Source organism: Lycorma delicatula, chromosome 5, assembly GCF_047948215.1.
Source record: "Lycorma delicatula isolate Av1 chromosome 5, ASM4794821v1, whole genome shotgun sequence".
Taxonomy (NCBI): Eukaryota; Metazoa; Arthropoda; class Insecta; order Hemiptera; family Fulgoridae; genus Lycorma; species Lycorma delicatula.
In genome coordinates this window covers 87164070-87186231 of record NC_134459.1, presented here as the reverse complement: position 1 = coordinate 87186231, position 22162 = coordinate 87164070, and the positions used below count along the sequence as shown (strand labels likewise).

Below are 22162 nucleotides of genomic sequence, written 5' to 3'. Positions count from 1 at the left end.
GCATTATATTTAATTTGAAATAGAAATAAAAAATGACATTTGAAGGTTGACCTGGTTTGTTATACTTTCAAATTGGATACTAATGAGATATTCTAAAACTTTATTTGCCAGAATGATAAGCTACTTAAATTAACAAAAATAACCAACAAAGCGACTGTGTTTTACGTCAATTAACAATATTTTGTAATTTATTAATCTATATTTTCTTATTTATTACGAAACTTAACCATAATGATTATAGTTGACCTGACATAAGTTACAGGTCATTTTCAAAAACGAGTAGCCATTCTTAAGATTAATAAGCAAGTTACTTGAGCTTACTTGTAAACATAAGGAATCAAGTGGTTTCCTGTTGAACGGTTTCTTCATTAAGCAGAAAATATTACTGCGAAACAGCATATCACCCAACAAAATGCAGTCAGGAATTTAAGTGACACCTTATTCTGTTTATGACAGAGATGGCTGTGTATTAATCATCATTAATTACAGTTCCCCCCAAAATAAAATCATTAATTACAGAGCGAGTTACTCCCAGTAGAACCTTAAAATTTAATTTTAATCTAATTAAATTACATTAAATTTTAAGTGCACTAATTATTTTCTTTCATGAGACAGTGCAGCTAATTAAATATAAGTAGTTATAGTGGAGAGACATAGTAATTCATATGAAAAAATGTCAGAATACATTTATATAGAAAGTATGTGGCTTTCTATACATCATAGCTATAACAGTGAAAATACTGTAAAGTAACAAAGGTTCATGTACTCGTTTCTGTAGGAAACAATGTATTACAAGAACAGTCTCTACTCATAAGGAAATTAAACGATTATAACCATCTAATGAGCAGAAAATCTTTTATACACGGAAAAAAGTTTTAGCGGAATAACGGCAGACTCTTTTTTCATTATAATTACTCTTCAGTAGTTAATAGTATAATAACTCTACTTCTTAAACGTGAAGTCACAATCTAAAAGTTTTGAAATAACTTCCTCATGGTACACACCATCAAAATATCGGGTTAATTATAAACAAAAATATTTTTCTTGTAAAATAGTAAAGAATATATATCTATTAAAAAATAAGTATGTATATATATATATATATATATATATATATATATATATATATATTATATATATATATATATATAATTTGTATACTATTTTAATAACTTTTGTAATATAATAAAAACATTTACCATTACTCAGTTAAAAAAATTACAAAAGAAGTCTGTACTTACGTATTAGCCCGTCGACCAATAAAATGGCAAAATTTTGGGTCATTGTTAATATTACCCAAGATAACCATTATATTACCATTTTTATAATCATTTATATTTATTTATTTTATAAATATTCTAACCAAACATAACCTATGCTCGCTAACCTTAACTAATTAACACAGTAATGTTTGAGTATTTAAATAATAAATTTAGTAATTATTGCAATCATTTAATATTTGAATAATCAAAACATTATTGTTAATTAGTCGAAGTTAGTAAGCAAAGCGAGCGTATAATTATAGGCAAAAATGCTTATACTTTTAATATGTAAATGATCCCGTAACTTTGAAGTAATTTCAATGTTAACGGGATGATTATGGCTATGGTCGACGGGCTAATTCAAGAAGTACCAAGCAGTCTTTTACATCAAATAAAATTATGAAAAAATTAAATTCCTCTAAAAAAATGAAGTAGTTTAATAGTACGTATAACTAATAGATTAATATTTTAGCTAATTTATTTCTATTAATTCTACATAATCGATTAAGACGGAATTAATAACCACTATATATATTTTCCGCATAAAATAACGCAAAAACTATTCTTACCATCCTAAATTTTGTTAAATTTGATAAAACAATTATGCTGTAAGTAATTTAGTTATAAGTTTTGTTTACACAAGTATACTAAATTACAGGTACAATCTTTCTATATAGGCAAAACTGAATTCTTTTACGTAAAAACACATGATAATCTTCTATCCGCCAATACATTTTTTAAAATGATGAAAATAATAACAGGAACGGGTTTTTTTTTAAGTATCAATTTTAAAATTAAACTGCTGTTAATGTTGGAACTGATGATCTGTAATTAATTCTCAGAGAGAAACGTTAATAGTTGAAATGTAGCAATTTTCTAACTTTTTTGTTATGTATTACGTAATATTTTACAATTACAATACATTGTACCAACAAAACTAACTTATATATTAGCTATGTGATTATGAAACATTAACACAATATATTTGAGGAATACTAATGAAAAATCTGCGCCGATTTAAATAAAAATATTCAATATTCAATGATGCTAACGAAATTTAAAAATGCGCAGGATCCCCAATATTAAAAAAGTAATAATATTAAAGTTAAAATTTATACCTAAATAAAAAATCTTAATTCTATTTTGAAAACTCCAAGCAAACTGATACTGCACATTTTTCAAATTTACAAAGAAAAAGTTATCAAAATAAATATTGAAAATTATGTTTTTAAAATTGAGCTTTTATATACCTGCATTCAATCTAATGTTTGGGAAAGTTTAATATTCTAAATTTCGTTTTTATGGTATCAAGATGTTTTCTTCAGAAATATTAAAGTAAAATAAAAGTATACGTATGAGTAAAAAATGTCCCATTATAAACGATATCCATTTAATAAATATTTCTCAAAATTTATCGACTAAATTCTAAAATTATAAAATTGGTTAAAATTAATTAATCGTTAATAGTTTACAAAGTAATAATCGTTACTAGTTAATAAATAAATAGTTAATAGGTTAGTAAATACATAACAAACGTTTAGTTGTAAAATCGTTAATAATTTGCAAAGTTTAATTCGAATCGGTTCTGAGATAGGGAACACATGGGGATACGAAGTTCTATGGGGACAAATATATTAAAAAAGAAACAGATTACAGACCGAGAAGTTCTTTACTTTTAAGATTGGCAATTAATTAATATTAATTAAAATTATTTGTCTAAAAAAAATATTAATTTGCAATGTAAATATATATGTTACAGTGAAAATTTTCATACTTGTTTAATTTACGGATGGTGGCTTTCAGAGTTGGAAAATCAGGTCGGTCAGCAGGATCTTCAGCCCAACAACGCCTCATTAGATTTGTAACTTCTTCCTCGCAAGCCAAATCACTAGTACTTGGTCGCAGGCAATTAGCTCCATTCCTAACGCCTTCTACCACTTCTGCAACATTAAAAATGAAAAATTATATTAAGATTATTAATAAACCTTTAATTGCGTTTAAATAAGATAATAAAAATGACATAAAATATTTATTTTTCAGATTATATTACAGGTATAATATGATTTCTTATTATAACAAAACAACTGTAAAAGCACAAAACAACCAACTGACTAATCATTTAATGGCCAAAACGAAAGAATAAATTGCTTAACACTGCTAAGAAGTTAAAAAGAATGATTGAAAAGAAAATAGGAGAGGAAAATTATTTAATAACAACATTTGTTGTTAAATTAGGCTTAATAGTGTGAAAAATACTAGGTGATCTGGTTACATCCTTCATCATAACTATACAACTAGATTGGTGTTCCAGATCTAGTGAAAATTAATTTTAAGGCTAATAAATATTACAAATAATTTATAAATATTAATAATAACAATAATAATAATAAATAATAATTTTATAATTAGTATTACAAATAAATAAAGTACAAAGAAAAACTCTGCAAAATGTTCTCGTATATTGAAAGCAAGATGTTATCTAGTTTAAAATAAATTTCTACGAGAAAATTGCTTTAAATTATTTATTTTTCATATACTGTTATATTGCAGGAAAGAACAATCACCTGGAACTGTGATCTTTCTCCTGGAAGGTTTTACATTCGAATTCCAGTCAGGCGTTAGGTATTTATTTACTGTCTTAAAAGATATCAAACCCACTACACAAGCTTAGAGAGCATTAAAAATATGCATATATAATTATAAAAATATAAAAATCGTAAAATATTTGCAGTAAAAAAGAAAAATTATTGAAGTATTAGGAGTCCGAGAATTGTCTGAACAACTTTGTAGTCTTATTAGAAAAAAAGTAATAATCCTATTAATGAATTCTAGATTTAGTATTCGTTCAAGGTATGATAAATTTAAAGAAACTGGCAGTGTTGAACATAAGAAGGGTGCAGGAGGCCTAGAATATTACATGAAAAAATGGAGATCATTCGTCAATCTTATGTTCCCAGCCCTGGGAAGTCGACTCTGAGTGTAGCGCGTATTTAAAAAAAAAAAACTAAATTCTAAATTAAAACATATTTTGATAATAGAAATGTAGTGCCTTACTTTTTGTATATCAGTATCATTTTGTTAAAAACAATTTTGTATGTATTACAGAAATTTTTGTTTTTTTGAGAGGAAGATACCTTTCTTTCTTTTTCCTGTTTAGCTTCCGGTAATTATTTTTCAGATAATACTTCAGAGGTTGAATGAGAATGATACGTATGAGTGTAAATGAAGTGTAGTCTTGTACAGTCCCAGTTCGACCATTCCTGAGATGTGTGGTTAATTGAAACCCAACCACCAAAGAACACCACACCGGTATCCACGATCTAGTATTCAAGTCCGTGCAAAAATAGCTGACTTTACTGGAACTTGAACGCTGGAACTCTCGACTTCCAAGAGCGGAAGATACCTGCGAGACTCTTACAGTACGATTTCCCATTTCATTGTAATATTTTTGGAGATCACTGCGTTTTGTTAGATTATTCTTTTATTTTTTTTATGAATTACAGATTGTTATGGATTTATTATTAAAATTATTGCCTTTCAAACAAATATTCATTTTTTGATTACCTCGGACAATTTTTTTGTTGGTAGTCGGTCATATCATTCACTTCATACTATATTTTTACTTTTTTAAAACTACTATAATGACCTTCACGAATCGAAGATCCGTGATGTAATATTGCACTTATTACTTTGCAAGTGTAACCCTAGATTTTTATCGTATCCGTGGACACACTTTTTATATTATTAAATGAACTTTTTTTTTATCTCTTCATCAATTAGTTCAAATAGTTCTAATTGTAGAATACAAATTTTACCAATCTAATTTATTTCTGTTTTATGTAACAAATCTTTGTTACCACATTTGCAAAACTTTCCTACTGTTCGTAGTTTTTTGTGTTTTATTAGCAGCTATAATCTCTTGTAAACTAATGAAGTAACGGGAATTTAAAAAAATGTTTTATCTTCTGTGAAAACTTTCATTTACATAAGAGGGTTTACTATTAAAACAAGTTGTAGTATATTTTCTTAACCCACCTTTCTGAGGAATAAGTACTGCTACCCTAGCGGTGCGATTCGTAAACCCACCTTCTGAGGATTAAGGAAAAAGTCACATATTCGAGTTCCACGGTTCATAAAATGTAGGATAAAAACGTTGTCTAACAAAATTCGAGGTATTTTTTGAAAGTACTTTCATGCTTATTTTTTCCCCATTTTCATTTCATTTTTAGATTAGGTCATGTTTAGAACTGTAAACATAGTTCACAGACTTCGCCGTGCCATCCAGTTCTGCGGACTCCTACCGGCGAAGTTCCTGATTTACTCGATATCAAAGTTGTTAAGATAAAATTCTCGGACTCCCGGGTATAACGTAAAGGTTTGTTTAAAAGATAATCAAAGTCGAACGAAGCTTAAATCTACGCTCCAAAGATTACAATGAATAAATACAAAATAATGATGGAAAAATCAAACTAGGAGATCTACCAATCAAAATAAAGAAGACCTAGAAAACAACGATAAAGAAAAAAACGTAAACTTTATGAGGCATGTGATCAGGATAGACCCAAACAAATTAAATAAATCTTTGACAAGCTATAGAACAAGAAAATCAAACTAAATTGTCTGAAACAAATGGAAGAAGACTCCCAAAGGGTAGCTTAAAAGAAGAAGATTGTTGCGATAGAGATAAGTTCCGAAGAATAATCTAAAAAATAAAAGTTCCGGTGGCACAACAAAGAAAGACAAGAACAAAATGACTAATGAGTAAAAACGAAGCCATGCCGAAAATGCACGAGAAACGCCATGGAAGAGGAAAGAAGATAGAAGGAAGTGATATTTTCGTAGTCCTAAGTTGACCTAAGGTACTGGCATAATATGGAGAATGAATTTTCCATCATTTTTGTCGATTATATTTTATATTGCCTTAATAGATAGCTAGCTGATAGTATTAAAATTGTCAAGAATTACAACTAAAATTACTAATCTATATTTTTGTAACTGACAAGAGGCTTTGTTTTTATGTATGTAATTTTTTGTGGAAACTCAAAAATTTAGGATTAGGGTCTAATTATTTTTAAGCATTAATAAGGGCTTTTCCTTTTGAGGCCCACAGTACAGAAAAAGAATGTAATAGACTAGATTCTAGAACGGTAATGTTGTCTCAGAACCAATGGGATCCATCAATTAATTATTCAATATATTTGTTACTAGCTCCTTTTTCAGGGTAGTTGTATCCCGATGCCGTAAGCCCAAAATAAACAAAAATCTTCTTCAAACGCTAAAAATTAATTAAAATAATTAAATATATAAATAGAGGACAACCTACTCGTAATAATGGTGGAGATAAATCATGATAATCATTTGAAGATAATAGTATAGTAATGAAATAAAATTTCTTCGAAAATTGTTAGTAAGCGTACGTTAAAACAAATACTTTGTAGAAGTGATAATTATAAAATTATTTAAATTGATGATTAAATAAAAGTAGTGTAGCTATTAAATGTATAAAAGATACAAAAGAAAAAAAAATCTGAGGTAAATATACTTTAAAAAGAAAAAATCCAATATCTAAGAGAATTTGTCTATGTAGAGCTATAAAATAATCTTAGTTGTTATTTAAGGAAATCAATTGAAACTACTGTTCTGTATTCCGGCGAGTAATTCAGTTTTATCACTACTCTACCATGTAAAACACTATTATGAACACTCTTTCAACTTTTTAAACTTATAATCAAATAAAGGAAGCATCCAACCAATTTATTTAATTTAAACTAAGCACCATAAAATTGTAAATTAAAGGAATTTTTTATCATTCAAGTTTAGAGGTATGAATAATAATCAAAGCAAGTAATTTATGTGATATGAATCTCATTTTTTCTGCAAAATAAAATGTTTACATGTAAATTTTATAAATAAGTAAAATGTGGACACGAGAAAAGCATTGAAAAATTTAATTTATAAATTTAAATGAATAAACTCACATATTTTATCAAAAATAAGACGAAATTTTAATAAAATGAACTTAAAAAATATAAAAACAAATTTCAAAAACCGATCAAAATGAAAAAAATAATAAAATTTAATTAAATTAAAAAATGTCATTTTTTTGAAGTTGACACGTCAACCTAAACCGTAAAAGTGGAGTTACCTACACCGTAATTCACCAGCGTTAAATAAATTATAAGGAAATCGTATTAAAATTAATTTAGAAATGTGTATTCTTAAAGGGCGAATGCAATTAGAAAATAATTATAGAATCCACTGCACAATAATGTTCAGACGTAAATATAACTTGCGGAAAAGCTAATACGAGACGTACAGTTGCATTAATTATAAAAGAACAATGCCTAATAAAAAAGGACTATTTTTGTATAAATTAGGTATATTGTAAAATTAATAGATTATTGAAAAATTATAAATAATTTTTGTAACTTCAATAAATAATAATATACGATTTAAACAAAATAAATTAATGCAAGGGTCAACTGTAGAAATGGATAGGGTTAATTTACAATGAAATCCAAGTTTATTGGTTAAAAATCACAGATTTGATGATTTATGTTTCGTGAAATTAAGGTAACCTTATACAAACTCACCGTTGGTATTTGCGGTTTAGTCTCAGTTTGGAGCAGGAGAGATAATCCTCGGAATGTGAATTTAATTAGTCTCAACATGGTAGAAATGTATGAGTGATTAATCAGATAGGTCATGGGATTATGTTCTTTGCAAAGGGGCTTCATGTAGATTAATTGCACATGGGTTCGCCGTAATAATAATTAGTAAAAATAAGAATTAAATAAAATATAAAATGAGATTTAATAAATTATTGAAACGTCGTTAACCATGTCGTTAAAATATCCATTAATTCGTAAGAACTAAAGTAATGAGATATTATTCATGAAAAAGCAAGAAGTGGTCGACAGTTATTATGATCACGTCGGGATTTCCAGTTTTGCTCGTAATAAGCGGCAATCATATTATCCGAAAATGGAGTCGGCAGTTGCGAAGTTTACAAACGGAATAGGCTATTACGCACGTGTAAGATACACACTTTTTTAATATTTATTTCAATATGAAACAATTAGTAACTACATATTAACTTAAATCAAAAAATCTGATGTGGACACTACATGACTTCCTTGTACACCTATGACATAACATACATTTTTTTAAAATGAAAAGTACATAAAATTTTATTTCATTAATAACTTCTGATATTCTTTCATTTTTTAATTTATTGTTATTATTGAATTATTTATTGTAAATTTTTTTTACAATCACAGGTTAAAAGAGATTATTAATAAATCAATATATTAAAATTAAAAAAAAAAAAAAAGTTAAAATGGAGATGAAGTCGGATTTGAACCGTTGTGTCTTCCCTTTGTAAGATATAAATATTTCATTAATTAAAATTTTATTCTGGCTATAACTCTGGAACCAATGAAATAAGTACCACTTATATATCTTAGAAAAGATCTCTATGAGGGCTTATTACTGCAGTTAAGAAACAGGCCAAAATCCAGTTTTACGGATATTGGGCTTTTTTGAACACTTTTGGCCCAAAAGTGTCGACTCAAAAGGGGAGGTGCCAACTATATGTTTCAACAGTCCTAAATCCAAAATTCCAACATCCTACGATTATCGTTTTTGAGTTATGTGAGATACATATGTACAAACGTACGTACAGACGTCACACCGAAACTAGTGAATATGCATTTTGGGAGGTCAAAATGGATATTTCCGTTGAAATCTGGAAACCGACATTTTTCGCGATCACATTACTTCCTTTACTTCGTACAAGGAAGTAAAGATGCAGTAAAAGATTATCAGATTATTACAGTATCTACGCATTATTTTTTCGATTTTACAATTAGGCTAATTAACAATTAAATTACGGTATATTTTTTAAAATCTATTACATTATTTTACTAAATTAAGAGCTTTTAAAAGATTCATTTATTATTATTTTTTTTTTGTTCTGTCTGTTTTATTTAAAAATGATTTCCAAGTTGTATAAACGTGTATATTATTCTTCGCCATAGCCACATTCCTCCAAAGATGTTCGAAAATATTAAAGCATTCCCGGACCTTCCTATAACTTAACGATGCTCTCTCTGACCCTTTCTCTTCGTCATCATCGTTGTCTTCATCTTTCAAATTTTTATTAACGGATTGCACCATGTCTGCATCACTCACGATTTCTGCAACGGGTATATCGTTGTCATTTTGTACCCGTGCACTGAACTGTTTTCTTCAATAGCTGTAGGCCTTTCAATTTCGACAAGTTGTACCATTTCTTGTGGAGCACTTTTTTCCAGTCTTTTAAAACGATTTAAAACACGTTCTTCTGAAACCATACTCCAAGCTTTTTCTTTCATGTGCAAATCATCTGAAATCGTGTCTTCTTTGCGATCACATTGCATGTTCCTTCACCATTTTCTTTCATGTCAATAATTTTTTTCTTGAAATCATATCTATAATAATATGTTTTGAAGGTTTTATTTAATAATTCCTTGGTCGAGCAGCTGTATGATTGATGTAGTATTTGGTGGTAAAAACACAATGTTAATGTTCTCCAGAAACAAATTTGGGTGAGCCGTGCAGTTATCCAAAATTAAAACAAGTTTTTTATTCTTCTTACAAAGAATAAAAAATTTACTTCGTGGCACAAGTGGTAGCGTCTCAACCTTTTATCCGGAGGTTCTGGGTTCGAATCCCTGTCAGGTATGGCATTTTTCATACGCTACATCTCCATATCCCACGCACAAGCTTCAAGCTTATGTGGCGATATCAAGCAAAAAAAAAAAATTGACCCAGTTATCCGTGCATTTGAATCGTTCATGTAGTTTGCCCGTTAACTATTTTTACGCCTTTAAAACATCTAGGCTTTTTACTTGTGCCGATCACTAATGATATTAGTTATCTGATTCCGTCATATAAGTAAGAGCTATTGTAATTCTATTTTTCATTTTTTTTTACCGGCAGAAGCTATAGATTTTTTGAAAACCATGCACTAATCAGGCGTCGCTCTGTAGTAAAGTCTCGTCTCATCTATGTTGTAGTTCTCCAGATTGTTCCTGCCCAGTCCTTAGCCGAATTTACGTCAGAGTCTTGTTTTTCTCCGCGTAGTTCTTTATTGATTATTTCGTGTCGATCTTTTCATCTAGTTAACCACCCGTCCGTTAAAGTAAATTGCTCATCCATTTTTTGTACTAAATCATTTGCTTTCTGCAACGGGATGCTGCGATTAGTAAGGGTATTCATAGAGCTGGCCTGTTTAAACCAAATCAGTAACGGTTTATCGACTGTTTGACTTTTACCTCCGCGCTTCTTTTCCGGTCAGTAACAGCAACGTTCTCGAATTTATTTGGTTTTTTTTAGTATACCACTTAATGTTGATTGTGGAATTCCTAATTTAACTGCTGCAACTCTTAGGGTTTATATTTTTAAATTCAATTCGTCGAATCGCTTTAAAATTGTAACTTTATCTGCTAAACTTACATCAGTTATTTTCTTATGACCCGACCTTTTAATACAATATAAGACATTTAAACAAAAAATAAACAGAACAATATGTAAATACAGCATACGGACTACGTGTTGCAGTGTATGTGATCGGATCGCTGAACTAAATGACTGACGAATTCTAGTTGGATATCCCTAACTATACTCTCCTTCCCTTTACACTACAGCATAAAGGGAAGAGAGGAACATACAATGTCTCTCTCTTTCAAACATGATGGTGCAGTATAGGCATAACGTAGCCACACACAAGAATTTCTTATCGGCTGGGAAAAAGAGACTGTTTATTATTTTGTGCCTAATGTATAATATGTTTACGTATTCTTCCTTATACGTATACTATACTAACAAACATACCTCATACTGCAATAAAAAAAGAAATTCAAATTTTCATTTAATCTTTGAACGTAATTAAATGGAGAAATTAATATACGTGATCGTAAAAGCCGATAAAAAATTAATTTAAATTTTTAATTGGAATCTGATCATCTTAATTTAATAATAATAAGCGGCTGATCAGATTAACCAGTGAACGTAATAGCCGGAACACTGTATTTAAATTAAACTCGCATTGTTGTACTGCCTTATCGTTGTAACTTTACTTAATTTTTAGCGTACCATTCGTCGTACATACTAAAAAACAAATTTGACGCCGACTTCAAGGTCAACATTATTATGAAGAATTAAGTAATGAAATCTGTTTTTATTTTTTTATTTTGTGTATGTGTTTTATAAGACTGCTCTATTATTTTTAATATTTTTATTTATGACTAGATCTAAATCAAAATATTTTTTGGAAGAAAAGTAAAACCCGAAAAACCTGCATCTTGCTTGAAATAAAAAATATTTTTTTTTTTAAATTTGCCTGAAAAATAAAAATAAAATTTTTGAAATATGTTTTTTTTATTATTTAATTGGGGAAAAAGAGATTTTACATACTATATTATGTAATTAAAGTAAATACAGATTTCAAGTCGGTTTCTATTCTGCATACATTTCAATTCGCTTGAAAAACAGAATACTAAAGAACCCTTCCCAATGTATACAACTCGACGAAATATGGACGCAGTGAATTGTGGACAGTTGGATGATTATACTTTCAAGTTGATAACAAATAAGATAAGAGATCTTTTAAGTTTTATTTACACAAGTGAAACAAATTGAAAGATAGGTTATAAAAATTAACACGTGAGGAATTATTTTTGTGCAGTGTACAGAAAAAAATATTAAATTTAATTAGTCTGTAAGATTTTAGAAATCAATATAAATATAGATTCAAAACTCATAACTTTCTATATATAGCACTCGCATATTACTATGAAAAAAGTGCATAATGGTCAGTGTGGTTAGTGGTTAGAAAAATATAAATATTTTTCCACAATAGCTTCCGTAAATATACCCATCAGTAACGAATTACTATTTTCCATGTGCTCCTGCAATTAGTGAGGTATTTTATGTGGTTTCATTTCTCAATTTTTGATGACTGATAGAAATACTAAAAAGTAAAAAGAAACAAAATCGTGTAGAATTGATCAATTTACATTTTGTTTAATAAAGAAGTTTTTCTATTCTCACATATAGCTGTTTTTTTTTTTGGTTTTTTTTGTAAAAAAATAACTTTCTGTCACTATTTGAAGATTAAAAAAAAAAATACTCGGTTTACAAAAGTGATTAACTGGTTGATCTAACTGTCACAAGTAATTTCTACCAAAATCCTTTGAAACCGTCAAAATTTATTCATTTTGCGTACGATATCACCATATAGAAAAATATAATGACATTAAAATAATGCATTGATTGAAATTTTAAACAAATCTAGCTGGCTGCCGAAGTTAATGCAGAGGTACTAAAACTGTTATCATTGACCTTAATATATGATTCTTGATTCATTTAAAGATAATTCTACTCGTATCTAGTATTATTCCAAGAAATGGAATACAAAATAAGGGTAATAGAATTGTAATAAATACGTGGTTTTAATTATTTCTCATAGACAGACAAAAACTGGGAAAGTTAAAGATTAGATCCTTAAAATCACAACATTACTTTCAGGTTTATTTACTAATATGTTTTGTTTATTTATTTATTTCATTTTCAGGATTATTTATACATTAAACCCCATCAATGTCGCATGGTGAATTCTGCAAGTAATAAATAGAAAATAAGCAAATTTTGGTGTAATTAAAGTTTTATTTATTTATTAGCAATTTCTCCTAAATGTGTTTAGGAAAACACGCTTTTAGTTTAATTTATCTTTTCATAAAATTGTGTACTAATTTATCGTAATAATTTAGCCAAAATCTTATTTTGGCTAATATAAATATATTTATATTTATATCGTATTTTCAGGTGGATATTCAATTTGGCAGGAATAGACAATAATAACTTTAAGTTCAGGAAAGGTTATTTGAATAACTTAAAAAAATCCGGCAATGAATTTCATAACTTTCCCGGCTACCCCGGTCAATTTTGAAAAACTTTCTGGCGTAATTCAATCATTTTAAGCTCTATTTCTATCTTTATAATAAAAGAATTCCTTTTTATTGAAAAATAATATCAAAAATAAAGAATAAAAATACAAAGATACAGCTTTAATTCTAAATAAAAAAAATTATAAATAATCTAGCTATACAAAATTAGAATTTTTATATTTTGAATGGAATGGGTAACTTGCGAAATGAATTTAAATTTAAACTTTATTATTTCCGCAGACCATTGAAGTAGGATGGGCAAAATATTTTTATAGTGGTTTGAAGGCCTATTTATTTAGAAAGTACAGGTGCAAAAGACTCCCATTAATTACTTTTCTAAGCAAGACATAGCAAAAACAAGAAAAATACAGTCATTTTTTTTGGGAAGAAGTGAATATTAAATAAAAATCGTTGGCAAGTTGCAATCTTTTATAAGAACTTTTATAACAAACTTTTATAAGAAAATCGGTCAACGGGATCCAGAATTATAAAATTAATACAGGCTTACATACCTATATACATACGCACAAACTCCGTCTAATAAAAATAGTTTTTTTAGACTTGGGAGCATTGGAATAAAAAGCCATTTTCGGAGATCATTTAAAATTTAATCAATTTTTTTTTTTTTTACTGATCTAATACTTTCCCGTTATATCTGTAGCTGTTGTAGCCACATATATCGCAAAGAACATATCACATATCACAGCTGGGAAAGTTAACAATACAATACGATAATTATGTACTCTGTTATTTAAACAAATTAAGATCCTCACGATTCTTTCTTTTTATTTCTATAAATACTATATCTGCAAAGTTAAACATTATGAAATACTTATTAAACGATAAAAAAAAAGAAAATAATTATTTCAAGATAATTACTAATCCTATTAGATCACCTTTCAACACTGTTGAAACTTCCTAAAGTTCCTAAAAGTATTTTTAAAGGAAAATTTAAGATAAATCTCAAGTTGTCTGAGGGTTGTTAGAATATTGTGGATCAGTATTAACAATCATAAATTACTTTAGTTGGTTATTTATTTATTAGTGTAATTACATTATTTTCTTAAACTATTATATTTTTAATATATATATACATATATTTCCTTTTAATAGTTTGTACGAAAATATTATAACTATTTAAATTTTTTGGCATTGTATTTTAATTTATAAATAAAAAGAGATAAATAAGTAAAATAAATATATAGGTAAACAGACAAATATTAACTTACCAGCAAAAAAAATGTGTTTTCTCGAGATTTTTTGGTTAATTTCAAACCATCGTCAGGAGATGAATGTAATAGAATACGTCTCGCAAGTTAAAAATTAAAATAATTACACAGTTTTTATCTCCTGATGATGGTTTGAAATAAACCGAAAGATCTCGAGAAAACACATCTTTTTTGCTGGTAAGGTGGATATAAAATTAATTACTTTTTATTATATTAAAAAAGTTATCAGCTGAAACCATGTTTAAGAAATTTATTCAAATAAAAGTAGTTGAAAATAAATTCGACTTTATTTCAGTTTGATTTTTTTTCAATTTTAATAAAAACATTCAAATTAATTTTGGATATTGTATTTGGAATAAAAATACAAAACATTCTTCAATTCCAGAATACATCAATAATCGTATGAAAACAGAAGAATTTAAAATGTTATTAGATCCATTGAATTCCTTACAAAATATTTATTGAATTTCACAAAATATCTACTGCGTTTTTTTTATATGATAAAGTTCCTCCAAACTGTGTGAAATACTTCCATAGATAAAAGTTATCTTAGTAAAATCTAGGATTCCAACGATTGAAATTTAATTAACTTGTTATAATACTTGTATAATACAAGCAGTCGGCTTTTAGTTTAATGTTATTTTTATTTCTACCAAAGAAATTAATTAGAGCAAATAACGGATTGAACATTTTGTAAAAGAGACTGGTAATTAGTTTACATATATTTTGGTAATAATGAAAAGCTAAGGTACAATTCACATATTAAGATTCTAAAATTTTAATTTGTTTTATTCAAAATTAAACACAATTGTACGAAATTTTAAATGTAAACCACGTAATAAAGCCTTTCAGATTTAATCACAGTTTTCATAGAGTTTTAGGTGCAAGTGATATAATTGATAAATTGTACTTTATTCTACTATCAACGACATAATAATTGAAGTTGTTCGAAGTTCCATGAATCTGTACTTTTCATGCATTTCTGTTCAGTTCACTTATCTTTTTTATTACTGTATGTCCATCCTCTTTTCAAGTCTTCTCTCTATCAACATCCTTTTATGTTTCTTTCTTTGAATTTCGTGAACCAATAAGCTCTTTGTCAGTGCCCTAGTATGTCTCGCTTTTCATAAAATCTTCGTAAGTTTACAGTTCTATTTTTCTTTCAGTCCTCTTTCATAAGAACATTTAATTTTAAAATATTGTTTTAAACACCAATAAATAAACCGTACAGCTTTATCTTAATATTAAATTCATTTTCTTATTTTTATTCTTTATTTGCTGTTTTCTCTTCCCTACCGTTTAATTTTTTTTTTATTCTATTCATTACAACTTGTAAACAACTTCCATATAATCTGTATTATAATAAAAGTAACCACCATAATTAAGGAAATCTGGAAAGACACTTATCTTTTACGAATAACAAAGTTTTACAACACGCTAATTTTATAAATAATTTTTTTTTTGTTTTGTTTAATCTACGAACATTTTTCATAAATTTTGTTAATTTAATAAAATAAACAAATATTCAAAATTTACGAAAACTACTCAAAAAATTACGTAATGGCTCAACGTAGTTGTAAGTTTTTAAAAATGTTTAATAACTATTGTTCTTTTCTATGTAAAATCACATATATTTCTTCATAATTATGTAAAACTGGTTATTATGATTTACTATTATTTATTATTAATTTACGACTTTCAGGGTAGTACAAAAAATTATTGTACTGTTAAATTCCTATCTAAAATATAATAAGATATATTATAGGAATATAAATTACATTCCTACATAAAATTATTGTACTATTAATGGAATTATCCTAACTTAAAAGTGTTCTAACATTTTAGCAATTACGACGATCTAATAGTAAAAAATTAAAACTGGAAAAGTAATGATGTGTAAGATCATATATAAAAAGAAAATAAATTATAGCAAAATAAATTCTATAAGATTTAATAATAAAATTTTGTATTTAAAAATACACGAAAGAAGCAAAAATTTATTGAAAATACATTAATTTATAAATAATTATTTATAACATTAAATTTTAAAATCTTAAAATATAATTGTACATTAACTGGTTTGATATACAGTATGTATATATATTATATATTATATATTATATATTATATATTATATATATTACTCTCTATTCTGTGTTGATATCTCAACGTTTTTACAGCTTATTTCTCTTAAGTGCCTATTTTATTTCTTTGTAATCTCTAACAACCTCTAACCCTTACAACTCAATCCATTACTAAATCAACCATGAATGCCACATCATTAAGCACTTTTTACCGCAGTTATCTTTCAAACCTAATTTAACTTTAATTCAAACTACTAAACTGATAAAATTTTTATAATTTTCACCATCATTATAGTACAATGAACATTTTATTCAAATTCAATAACAGAAATCATTTTACACGATGAATTGAGTCGTTGAACTATTGAAAACAGAATTTTATTTCTCTGAACTTGAAACTCAATCTAGGAGTTCTATAACGCAACACAATCAGTAATTTTTTCATGAATAATTTAACTGATCTAATACATCTTTCCGCTGCTTCTTTATACCACAAGCTAATATCTTAACCGTAATTTTTATTACTGCATCATACATTCCACAAACTTTTTTTTTATTAAAATCCTAATCATTATCTTGTCTTGTAAGTTTTATTCTCTACTCACCTTTATAGAATCTAACTAATAAGGGATTCGTTTAAACGTGATAATTCACATTTTTATAAAATTCTGTCGAAAGTTTATTTTGCTACAATTGTTTTAGCAAACTGTTCGTAACGGATATTATATTTATTTTATACGTTTATTTTTAAAAAAATTTTCGAACATTTAAGTAATAAATTTATTTTTATATATTTAATATTTTAACTCCAGAATCAGCGTTTGATATAACCAAAATTATTTTCTACACTGATAACGAAACAAGCAGGTAATGGTTATCTGTTAATTGTTTTGTTATCTAAATAACCAAACTTTGAAACTAATCCAGAATATTAATAGATAAAAACTGAACAAAAATAAATTAATTAAATTTTATCAAAAATAAATTTTCAAATATTAAATTATAGTAGATTTAAATTAATTATGTTAGATTGATGTTTGAAATATGTTAAAACTAGTTGTTTTGCAAAATTAAAAAAAAAATTATTGCTATTTTACCTATTTTAGAATGTTTAAGGATTCTAGTTATAATACCACGATATAATTAAGTCAATATTTATATAACAAACACGTCTCGGGAATAGTAAATAGTTACAAAATAAAATAAAAAAATATTTTAATCAGATAGCGAAATTAATGTACATATTTACTTATATTTAGGTTAGTACACGGATTAAAAAGAGAAAATTCCTCAAGATTTGCAAGATAAGATAAAAAAAATCTTGATTAAAGCAGCGTTTCAAACAAACTCGTAAAATTAAAAAAAAATTTAGATCATTTAAAAGTTATATTAATTCATAAATATAATTTAATAACCGTAATAATTATTTCACAACATTAATATATAAAAATAAAATTATATAATAAAAATAATAATTAATTTTTTCACAAGAAAATCAATGTATAAAATAATTTTGAAATGCAAATGTATGACTGATAAAATCGCAATCTGTACAAAACATAACAACCTAGAAGGCATAAATTGAAATTATTTAAATTTATACAATTTGTATTTGTTCAAATAGAAAGCAAAAAAGTTCTGAATGATATCTTTTTCGATTACTTTTCTGGAATCATACTCTTGAGCTACGTTGTAAGAAGAAAAGTATGGTTGGTAATCAGTCAAAAAATGGGGTACTGGTTTTTTGCATTTCTCGACGTTTCATAACCCAGGTATCCTAAAAAAAAAACATACATATGTGTATGTGTGTTAGAGTGTTCAAAACTTAATAAATTTTGACTGGTTAAATCGATTCAGATGAAATTTTGTAGAGAATCGTGTATATGGTGCAATTTTTTAGTAAAATTTTGGGTTCAATATCTGCATTATTAAGTCACTAACTGAAGAAAGCGGGGAATAGGGGGGAGTGGAACACCATCTTGATGGAGGCATAGGCCCCTACACGGATTGTAACGACAAGGAGTAATAAGTAAATAAAATTTGAATGTTGTGGTGGTGAGGTACATAGTTTTGGGAATCCATTTTCTCAGAGTTTTGCAAACATATTACCATAATATATTAAAGATCAGTACATGCATACGTACAAGCTTATTAAAAAAAAATTGACACAAAATTACATCATCCCCAAAAATCTAAAAACCTTTATAGTTTTTACTTCCACAACCCAAATAAATTTGTTTTTAATAATTGAATAAATTATTCACAATTCTGTGAATAAATGGGTTAATAATATATGGATAACAACAGAAGCACGGTAAGACTCTTTATCATAGTCAAGTATTGTGTGTTTTGTTGCGTGAAAATAGTTCTTTTTTCTGGTTTGATGATTATTTTTATTCCTAGGGAAAATTATCTATGCAAAACTAGCACACATTTACAAGTAAGTACAACTGAAAATACATTTAAATTTTATAATTTTTTATTTCGTAATAACTGTATTTTATTATTATTTACGAACTACTTTTGTATCCGAGGATTATTTATAAATTTATTGATAACAGGAGTATTTGTATATAAATCAATTAATAATAATAAAAAGCTCAGTCTAAAATGTTCCAAAACAAAAATGTGAAGTGCTCTTTTCATAAAAAAACTAAATCAATTTGATGGAAATTTATCGCCTAAAAAGGTGCCAAAAAATTTCACATTTCGGCCGATAGAAAATTAGTTACATTGCAATCTATGAAATTAGAATTACTGTTAAGTCTACTTGAAAGTCACATAGTATTCAGTATTCATGTTTAGATATATATAAAATTCAACAAACGAATGGTTTAACTTTCCTGGCATCATATAGCTCTGGAGCTACACTGCAAGAAGAAAAGTATGGTAAGTGAAAAGATCGGGAATAGGTTTTTTTCGCATTTCCCGACGTTTCATGACTCAGGGACCCAGAAAAACAAAAAAAGTGAGTTAATTCGTACGTATTTATGTATGTATGTGTTGGCGTATTTCAAATTTAATAAATTTTGGCTAGATAAACAGATTTTGGTGAAATTTGGGACAGAGACTAGTGTATATGAGCAATATGTTTGTAAATGTTTGGAGTCAATATCTCCAGGGGTTGGAGGTAAATAGTTTCTTTGGGGTAATTTTTTCAAAATTTTGCAAAACCCAACTTTAAACTAAATTTTTTTTTAAATTTAAAACAAATTTTGCCTCCAAATTCTTCCCTTCCTCTAAGATCGAAAAAAGTATATTTTAATTTAGTGTATTTTTAAGCGTATTGTTTTTTATGTCTTCCTAAGGTATAGTAGTAGTGCAAGACTCAAAGAAATACTTTGATGGCAATATTATGGGTGGGGGATCAGAATATACAAAACATCGATTTTTTTAAACTTTTTTTCATATATAATTACTTTTTCATTATAAAAGAATAAACCAATGCCAGAAAAGTATAACTTTGTTGTCAGGCTTTTTTTTGAACTGATAGGATAAGATTTTCTTATGCTGTTATATATTATCTTCGGATGTAGATAAATTTGCGAAGTAAAGGGAAAATAAAAGGAGGTAGCAAATAACTACTTTCTACATGCTGCAATATTTTTACAATGAATAAACATTAAATAATAATAAACGCAATAAAATGCATACGAAGATTAAAATATCTCTATTTTACGAAACTGAATATAAATATAAATGAGCGGATGGTATCGTACAATAAAATCCAAGTATATATTTATCTTTTCTTTCTTTTTTTTTAATGGCTGTGTCCTATTTAAGGATGTAAGAAAGGAAACATTATTAAACTTTTATAAAACTGAAAAGGCAAGGCGGTAAAGTAGAAAAAAAGAGGATAAAGCAGAGAGTGTGAACAGGATACTAAGAAGAACAAAAAGCGACTTGAAATAAAATGAAAAAAAAAAGAATAGGGTATGAAACTTTTTATAGCTGTAAAAGATTCTATTTTATCCGAATTATTACGATCTCTCCTCAATTAGAAATGAGTCTGACATCTCATAAACATTCAATCAAGAAATAGAAAAAGATAACGACATAAAATAACATAGAAACAGAATTATAAAAAAAATCGTTTCAGATTTCAAAATAATAAAACGAAAGTATAAACACTAATTATAAAAGTAAAGTACAAACTCTCAAAGGGATATAGTAACAAATTAAATTACTTCCTATCTTTTCTTTCACACATTAATAAATTCATATAAGTAAGCGAAGAAATGTTAAGAAATCTTATACTGAGTATTAAAAAGCGGTACATCCCACTGATAAGACTAAATATAAATAACTAATCCCAATTAGTTGCGCAGAAAATTAAAAAAAAAAAAACAAAAACAAAAAAATAAAATTTTGTACTTTCTGCTTAACTGGAAATCGACTTCTTTCTACTTGAAAGTATTACTTCCAAGTACGAAGTAAAGGAAGTAATGTGATCGCGAAAAATTTCATTTCCAGATTTCAACGGAAATATCCATTTTGACAATCCCTGAATCCATTTTTACTAATTTCGGTGTGACGTCTGTACGTATAAGACGTACGTGTCTGTACGTATGCATAACTCAAAAACGATTAGCCGTAGGATGTTGAAAGTTTGGATTTAAGACTGTTGTAACATCTAGTTGTGCACCTCCTGTTTTGATTGCAATCGACTGAACCAATAAAAGCCCAAAATCCAAACAAATTTGGATTTTTGACTTTCTCTTAACTGCAATAATAAGCCCTTATTGATAGTTTTTCAACGATATATCATAAGTGGTACTTATTTTCGTTTATTGTAGAGTTATAGCAAAATAAAACGTTAATGAAATATTTGGATCTTAGGGGAAAGCACAGCGGTTGGAATCAGACTTTATCTCCTTTTTTTCTTTTTAACTTATTTTTTTTTGTTAATTTAAATAGACTGAAAAAAACTCACTGTAAAAAAAAAGTTTTACTATGAATAATTATTCAATAATAACAAAAAAGTAAAAAAATATCAAATGTTTTTAATGAAATAAAATTTTATTGACTTTTCATTTTAAAAAAAGTGTGTATATGCAATTTAATAGGCATGTGTTGTCTACATTTAGTAAGTAGTAATTTAATAATAATTGTCGTCTACATCAAATTTTTTTTAATTTGCCGATCTTCGTGGCGAAGTGGTAGGTCCTGAGTTCGAATCCCGGTCAGGCATAGCATTTTTCATATGCTAAAAAATTTCTAATTCATATTCCTATGCACAAGCTTCGGGATTATATGGTGAATACTAACGAAAGTATTATAATTATTTTCCAGTGAAAATGCAGCTATTTAATTTTATATAAAACATGCTTATATTTTTTTAAACTAAAACTCTAATTTTGCGGGGGCTAGTTATCGGCAGTTTTTCATCGGATTCAGTATTAAATGTAATAAATCATCAAAGACCTCATATATTCAATGAAACATCCCGACCCAGTTTCATCCCCATACTGCTCTATAATGTTTATATATTAAAAAAAAATATATTTTTTTTGTGAATAATTATCGCCAATATTCCTTCACTGATCAGCAATTACTAAACATCGCTTACATTAAATTAATGAGCAAAATCGTTATGT

General features: G+C 27.2%; 1 protein-coding gene across 1 annotated transcript in view; it reads right to left on the bottom strand.

Moving 5' to 3' along the window:
- Positions 1-22162, bottom strand: part of LOC142325158 (atrial natriuretic peptide receptor 1) — a 1463037-nt gene that overhangs the window by 212621 nt on the left and 1228254 nt on the right. Inside the window, exon 16 of the mRNA XM_075366562.1 lies at positions 3037-3202. Coding sequence (XP_075222677.1) covers positions 3037-3202 — 166 coding nt within the window. The remainder of the gene's footprint in view (positions 1-3036; positions 3203-22162) is intronic.